At 29.8% G+C, this 8,357-nt stretch overlaps 1 protein-coding gene across 1 annotated transcript; it reads left to right on the top strand.

Moving 5' to 3' along the window:
* Window positions 1-3,614: 3,614 nt before the first annotated feature.
* On the top strand, window positions 3,615-7,740 carry LOC125868424 (uncharacterized). Its single transcript, XM_049549078.1, has 3 exons — window positions 3,615-3,739; window positions 3,910-4,019; window positions 7,532-7,740. The coding sequence occupies exons 1-3, from the start codon at window positions 3,615-3,617 to the stop codon at window positions 7,738-7,740; spliced, it is 444 nt and encodes a 147-aa protein (XP_049405035.1).
* Window positions 7,741-8,357: the final 617 nt, after the last annotated feature.

Below are 8,357 nucleotides of genomic sequence, written 5' to 3'. Positions count from 1 at the left end.
AAATTGAATATGTTGTTGCCTTGATTTTTTATGCTAATAGAGCTGCTAGAATTAGGGAATTTAATGAGCGTTGTGTACTATGTGATTTGCCACCAAGAAAAATTCCAAGACATATTAAAACAAGGTGGAATTCTTTTTACGAAATGTTTTCAGTTGCTTATGAATATAGAGGACCCATACAAATGGTGTTTAATGCACATAATGTTGACCCATTAGACATAATTTGTGAAGAAGATTGGGAAGAAACTAATGAACTATTACAATTTTTAATACTTTTTTATGATGCTACAACCATGTTTTCTGGAATTTATTATCCTACTATTTCATCAGTATTAATAAATATTTGTGCTTTTTCAATTCAATTTTCTAAATACAAAAAAATTGAAAAATTTAGAGTTGCAATTGAAGGTATGATTGAAAAATTTTAAAAATATTTTTTTCCTATTCCTCAAATTGTTTTAACTGCTACTTTACTTCATTTTGACTATAAATTACAAGGTGTGCAGGGACTTGTTGACACTTTTTATGATACCTTAGAAATTTTATCGGAAATAAATCCAACTTGTGAAATGTGTAAGTCTAGCATAAAAGTAGAAGCAAAAATTTTGTATGAAAAATATAGAACTACAGGAAATACTCAAGAAGTTGGTCAAACTTCTAATCCTCAGAGTAAAGCTCGAATTTCAAGTTATATGCGAGATTTTCTTGGTCTTAATTCTACTAACCATGATGATTTTGAAGAATATCTTAATCAATCTTTAGAAACAGTGGAAGATGGAGATGGAAATGAAGAATTATTAGCATGGTGGAGGAGGCGGAGCGTTGCATTTCCAATTTTGAGCAAAATGGTTCGTGATGTTCTAGCTATTCAAGCTTCAGCAGTTGCATCAGAGGCTGCTTTTAGTGCGGCAAGATTTCAACTTGGCGATCATAGACATTCATTGGCGGAAGACAGTTTGGAAATATCAATTTTATTTAGAGACTGGGTCAACGCCGAGAGGAGGAATTATAATTTGCCAAAGTTAAGTTCCAAACAAGAAGCTTGGATTAATGCAGTACTTGGATCTAGTGATGATGAATTAGAGTCACAAGAGTTTCTAGCAAGTTTGCCAACACCGAAGGATGTTACCGTCGATATGATGCGACAATTAGATTTGAATTTTAAAGGAGAATTCAAATATTAGATTACATCCGAGAACTAATTGAAACAGAACCCTTTCTAGAAGGTGGCTGCGTAAATTAGTTACTCATCTAATATTTGTAACAAATATTAGTTTTATCTATAAGAACTTATTGAAATAGAACCCTTCCTAGAAGGTTGCTGCGTAGATTAGTTACTCCACTAATATTTGTAAATTGTAACTTCTAAGTTCTAAGTTGCAATTAAATTTTATTGAATAAATTTGAAGGCTTTATTAAGTCTTTTTTATATAACTATTGTCTTGCATTTTAATTTTAATATATTCATAAATATTTGCATATATACTAAACTAACTTTAAAATACTTAATTTAAAAATCAAAATTTCAAGTTTAAATTACTTTAAAATATTTAAAATACAAATTTTAACTTCTCAATTTTGAAAATTGAAAATTGAAATTTGAAGTTTGAAATTGAAATTTGAATTTTGAATTTTGAAATTTGAAAACTTAAGCATTATTTATTAGCTAAAAATGTTATTGAAAAAAAATCAAATAAACTAAAAATGTTATTCAATAACATATAATTTCAATACAAATAAATAAGTATATAAAAAATAAAAAATCCCCCGTCCCGTCCCCCCAAAACCCGTCCCATCCTGTGTATACAGTGGGACGGGATGGGACTTATTTTTGTCCCCCCAATCCCGGTCCCGGCCAAATCCCGCCAGCTCCGTCCCGTCCCGTCCCCCTTCATCCCGTCCCGTCCCCCTTCGTCTCGTCCCGTCCCCCAGTTCCCGTCCCCGTCCCCTTGCCAGCCCTATTTTCACCTACAAAATAATTACCTACTTAAAATTTAATATTTTATGCAATTTAACTTGCTTAAAAAACTCTAAGGCATATAGTGCCGCGAAAAGGGTAGAAAATTATTTATAAAATAAGTTTGGGGATAATAGGAGTTTAGTATAGTATAAGTGTGTCTTTGCGATTTCGGGCATAGGTTGAGGGTACTTATGCATTATTCTAATACTAGTAAAATCACCTGCATTTCGCGCAGGAATTTAATATCACTGAATTTATAAAATATACTTAAAACATATGAGTCATTAAAACTAAAACACTATATTATCTTACATACAAGATTACATATAACAAACATTAATAATGTAAAGGAAGATGATAATTATAATATCTTATCATTTATCCTTCAATCAATCATCTTTAATTTGATTTTATAATTTATCTTTTTGCCCAGGAAGTGTTATTATACTTGATATTTTTGGGGATTCAAATGACCATCAACCATACCGGAGATATTAAATTTTCTAATAAATAAAAAATTGTTGGTGAAGGGATAAATAAATTTTAAAAGGATGAAAAAAATGAACAAATATTCTAATTCTAACATGTAGAAAGTTTAGCTATACTTTTTGCTTTACATATATCATTTTAAAGTTTCTCATTTAAATGTATCATAAGTAATTACTAAAAGGACAAATTACGTAAGTACACAACATTACTTTACCTATTCTCAATATTTTCCTACTCTTTTATTAAAATACAAAAATCCCTTATTTTCCCTCAATTCAACTTAACCGGATACTTTATTATTTGGAAGCCAAATCAGACCTTTTCCATTCCCTAATTTTCGCCCTCAATCTCTCCCATTACAATTTCAGTTATCAAATTCAAATAATTTTGAATTTCAAAAGAATCTTATCACTATTCAACCGGATTCAGAGTTCAAATTAGATTTTCTCATCTTCTCCATTGTATTTCCGCCTTTTTTTTCTTTTATTGTGTATCAATCGTTTTGGCTCTTGCATTATGCATCTAACATCTAACAAATCTCTAATTTTTGATTCAGAAGATCCTAATAACAAAGAATTGAGTTCTAAAAGGTTGCATGACCCGATAGTCATGACAAATCAAAGTTCTAGCAAGAGAAAATCGGTAAAAAAAAGTACATGCATCTACTTCAAAAGATTCGAAAACGCCAAAGAAAAGGGGTAGAAAGGTTGCCTCTCCCATTAATTGACCAACATTACCCATGGTATGCAATTTTTATCATATATGTATCCCCTGGTTTTTTTTTTAATCTGATGATAAATAATTTCTTATTTTTTTATTAAGTATCCTCTTTTGAAATATGCAGTTGTTTTCCAGATACATTAATTTTTTGCGAATTTGTTTATTAATTGTTATTCTATCAAAAGTGAAGAGAAATGTATCGAAGTTAAGTACTCAAATCACATTTACTTTGTAGGTTATTTTTTGTCACTGTATATAAGGAATAATTGAATTTGTGTACCTCTTATGTTTTCTTATGTTTTGTTGTTATTAAGTATCAAATGAAATGAACATTACTGTATCTAAGATACTTGCTTAATTCACAATTTGACATCTAGGTTGGTTTTGGTACTGTGCATCATAGTCAATGATAATTCTCTATACGATACTTAAAAGAATAAAAATTATGAGAATTGATTGGGCATCAATGTTGGCGTACAAAGACAAGGAAACTGGTGAACTGTTGGGTCCACAACAATCGTTTGAGTTGGAATATGCTCAAGACATTATGCAACAACAAAGCGATAGCCTGTTAGTATTGTAAAATAATTTATTTACTTACACATTTAATTCTCTTTTTTAATGTATCTACTTTTTGTTTGGAGTGATTGTGGAATGTATGTACCTATTTTTGCTGAATACTTGAGCGACGAAATCAACATTCCATCTATTAGTTTTCGGAGTGACTAACTTCTCAATAGATATGCAACACTGTTATGGAAGTATGGTATGGACAAGTTCAAGGTGAGATATGTTAACGATAATGATGATCCTACAAGGCCGAAGAGTGGCTACACTACACCAGCAGAAGGTGGAATGATTAATGTAGAATAGTTATGTTTTATTGTATTGAAGATACGTTAATTAGTATTTTGTAATATTCTTCCTATTTCAACACAATTATTCTAAGTAATTATTAATTTGAAGACTGTTTTTTGTCAAAATTTGTATTTCAATTTTAATTATTGTTCCAATATATATAGTTTATTATATTGTATCTTGTTACAAGTTATATCTTATACACCAATATTGTTGATACAATATAACCATCAGATACAGAATATCTGATACTATATATTCTACACTTGGTAAATAACAACTCATTTTCAATTTATTTAGTATCTATTAACATGTGGTAGCCTTGATGTAAATCACAACATATGATACTATATTATTATCAAATACACAATATTCATAAAATTATTATGTATATGATACACATTTTATTATCAAATAACAAATTTATGTATATGTTACAATTGGTACAAAATAATTAAGCTTCAATATATTTAGTATCCTTTAACAGGTTGAATCTTGTAACATTGATTTAAATCATAACAACTAACATTTTTTTATTATCAGATACAAAATATAGTTGAACTATAACGTATATGATACTAAATAAATTATCAAATAACTTAATTGTTATATACCCCAACACATGATACAATATGTTTTACACTAGGTATAAAACAATTCAATATATTTAGTAAGGCCGGCAACGGAATCGGGAGGTACCGGTACCCGTTCCGGTCCGTTACTGGTTCCATCTTGGTTCCGGATAATACCGGTTAGATCCGGTATTTTTCCGGTTCGGGAGGGGTAACGGGACGGAAACCGGGATTTACCGGTCCAGTTAGTCCCGATTCCGTCCCGGTCCGGTCCGGTTCATTCAGTTTTTTTTTATTTGAAATTTCAAATTATAGCCGTTGGGCAACGGGTTTGGGCCCCACCAACGGCTCTTTCACCCCCATAACTCCCATTTACACCTCCCTACCCCCAAACTTTTTTTAATACCCCAAACTTCTTAAAACTACATTTTCATCTCTTTTTTTTTAAACTATAAATACCCCTAATCATTCATTCTTTTCACTCACAAAAATATCTTCTAATCTCTCTACTCTCTACTCTCTAAATTCTCTTATTCTCGTTAAAATTACGAATTTGGTCTTTGGAAATTGGAGCTTCAAAATTCAACTTTCAATTTTCGGCTTCCGGTCATACACGTCTACTTTTTTAGGTAGACGTTTGGTACATTCGTTCCAACTCACTTTTCATTTAGTTATTTATTTATTTGCATTTAATTATTTATTTTGTGAGTAATTAATCTCTAGTCTCTACTTATTTAGTTATTTATTTGTTTAAAACTTTGCTAATCATTTTCGTATTATATATAATTTACTCACTTTTTATATTTGAATATGGATTTCGAAAAAAACATTATTGAAAAGGGTAAAACAACCATAGTTAATTTGTTCACTAATTTATCTACCTCAAAAACCAAGAAAAATAAAAAAATCGGTAGTACTTCTCAATCTAAAACTAAAAAAACTTCTCAATTAAGAATAAATACGGATGATTATACGCATGTTGATGAAACTGTTTTTAATATTGATAGTAATAGTGGATTAGATCCTTATCATGAACATTTACAAAGAAGATTTGGTAATTTTGAAGAGGAATTACCTGAAGATGATGAACATGATGATGTTAATGCTTATGTTGATAGTTTTGATAATAATGTTGATGAATATGATGATGATGAAACTGAGCCACCGTCGGCTACTAGTCCCACTCCCAATCCCTCTTCCCCGGCTCCCGCTCCTTTTCGTTGTCCTGCTCCAGTTCCCCCCGTGCATCCTAGGACTAAGGTAGAACGCGCTAAAAAATCAGTTGTGTGGCAATTTATGACTCAGAATGAAGATAAAACACAAGCTATTTGTAATAAATGTAAACATAGAATGAATCATAAAACTGTAGGAAAACAGGGTGGGACGGGACATTTGAGTAATCATTTAATGTTATGTTATAAAAATAAATTTTTGCATGCTAAAGCTGTAGCCGAAACTAAAAAGAATGGTATCACCCTTCCTGAAACTGTAGGAGTAGGGGGGTCTAATATGGTTCAAACACAATTAAATCCTTCTAATGTTTCTGGTTCTAGTATACAACGATCATATAGTAGAGAAAAAGATCTTGAAGAATTAGCTAAAATGATTGTTGTTATGGGTTTGCCATTTAGTTTTGCTGAAAATCCCGATTTTATTCATTATATTCAAATTGTGTATAATCCACATTTTAAAGGTTTTACTAGAAATACAATTAAAAAGGCTATCTTTGATTATCAAGCTCAACATTTTCAATATCTTCGTTGTTTATTTTATTATAACAATTGTAAAATAGCTATTACTTCTGATATGGGCCTAGTGTAAATGGTAATGATTATTTCACTATTACTGCACATTGGATTGATGAAAATTGGACTTTGCAAAAAAGAATTTTAGGTTATAAATATTGTGAAATGCATAAAACCGGTAGTTATATAGCTCAAGCAATTATAGATGTTTTGCAAAACTATGAAATTTGTGATAAAATAAGTAGTATCACATTAGATAATGCTTCTAATAATAGAATGTTGTTGAAATACTAAAACCGTCTCTTTGCCCTATTTATATTGATGGTTTTCATATTAGGTGTGCTGCACACATATATAATTTAATTGTTAGAGATGGTATAGCAGTGTATGATGATGGTTGCACAAAAGTTGAAACTGCATGTCATTTTATTTTTAAATGTCAAGTTAAGTCTAGACGTAGAGATTTTGGAAATCGTTGTCGTGAATTTAATTTTCACCTAGAAAAATTCCAAAATCAGTGTGTACTAGATGAAATTCTTTATTTGAAATGCTTGAAGTTGCTTATGAATATAGAAAACCTTTACAAATGATTTGGAATACTCATAATTCAAATATGACATATAGGCTTGATGATAATGATTGGAATGACATAAAAGAACTTATAAAATTCTTAAAAGTTTTTTATTCAACTACAAAAAAAATATCTGCACTTTATTATCCAACTATTTGCTCTGTTTTACCTAATATTTGTGCTATTTCTAGTAAATTTTATAAATTCAAAAATAAACCAAGATTTGAAGCATCTGTTAAGAAAATGATTGAAAAATTTAAAAAATATTTTATTCTTATTCCTCAAATTTATTTAACTGCTTGTTTGTTAAACCCACATTACAAAGATGAAGGTGCATCACGAATGGTTGATAAAATATATTTTAATTTGGGTATTGATAGTGAAGATGATGAAACACCTAGTTGTCAAGATGTTAAAGATAGTATAAAAATTGAAGCTAGAAAATTGTACGACTTGTATAATTCTAATATAAGGAATGTAGTACATAACGAAGAGCCTCAAAGTTCTAGGAGTAGATATAATAATGAAGATGATATTGATGATATGATAGATTGTATTATTGAACTTTCTCATAATGATAGAAATGATTTTAATGCATATATTAATCAAAATACAGAACCTACTACTATTGATATTCTAGAATGGTGGAGCAATCGCGGCCAAGGATTTCCAAAACTTCAACCGATTGCTCGAGATGTGTTAGCTATTCAAGCATCTTCAGTAGCTTCGGAAGGCGCGTTTAGTGCAGCAAGATTTCAAATTGGAGAGCATAGACATTCATTAGCAGCAGATAGATTGGAGATATCTGTACTATTTAGAGATTAGATTAATGGCGAGAGAAGGAGTTATGGTCATCCACCTTTACTGACCAAATTTGAAAATGACGTTGATGAAATAATGCAAGATTTTAGTGATGACGACATTGATGCAATGGAAGAACTAGCTAATCAACCAATTCCAGAGCATGTTACTAGAGAAATGTTAAATGATTTAAAAAAAGATTTCCTTGGTAGCATGAACTATTAAATTTAAATGTCTATTAGTATGAGTATAATAATTCGAGGTCTAATTCAAATGGAACCCTTCCTAGAAGGTGGCTGTGTAGATTAGATTTTTTAATACTCTACTAATATTTTGTAACTCAACTTGTACTATTTAATTAATATTAATAAAAGTATAGGCTATTCGCCTTAATTTTTTTTATTATTGTCTTCAAAAGTTCAAATTTTACTTTTAAAGTGTGAAATTTAAAATTTTATAGTTTTAAAGTTTTAAATTTTCAAACTTTTAAAGTGTGAAATTTAAACTTTTACAGTTTTAAAGGTTTAAATTTTCAAACTTTTAAAGTGTGAAATTTAAACTTTTAAAGTTTGAATTTAAATTTTCAAACTTTTAAAATTTAAAGTGTGAAATTTAAACTTTTATAGTTTTTATAGTTTTAA

Source organism: Solanum stenotomum, chromosome 6 (genome assembly GCF_019186545.1).
Source record: "Solanum stenotomum isolate F172 chromosome 6, ASM1918654v1, whole genome shotgun sequence".
Classification (NCBI taxonomy): domain Eukaryota; kingdom Viridiplantae; phylum Streptophyta; class Magnoliopsida; order Solanales; family Solanaceae; genus Solanum; species Solanum stenotomum.
The sequence above is the reverse complement of the archived record's forward strand: the minus strand, read 5'-3'. Positions and strand labels throughout refer to the sequence as shown.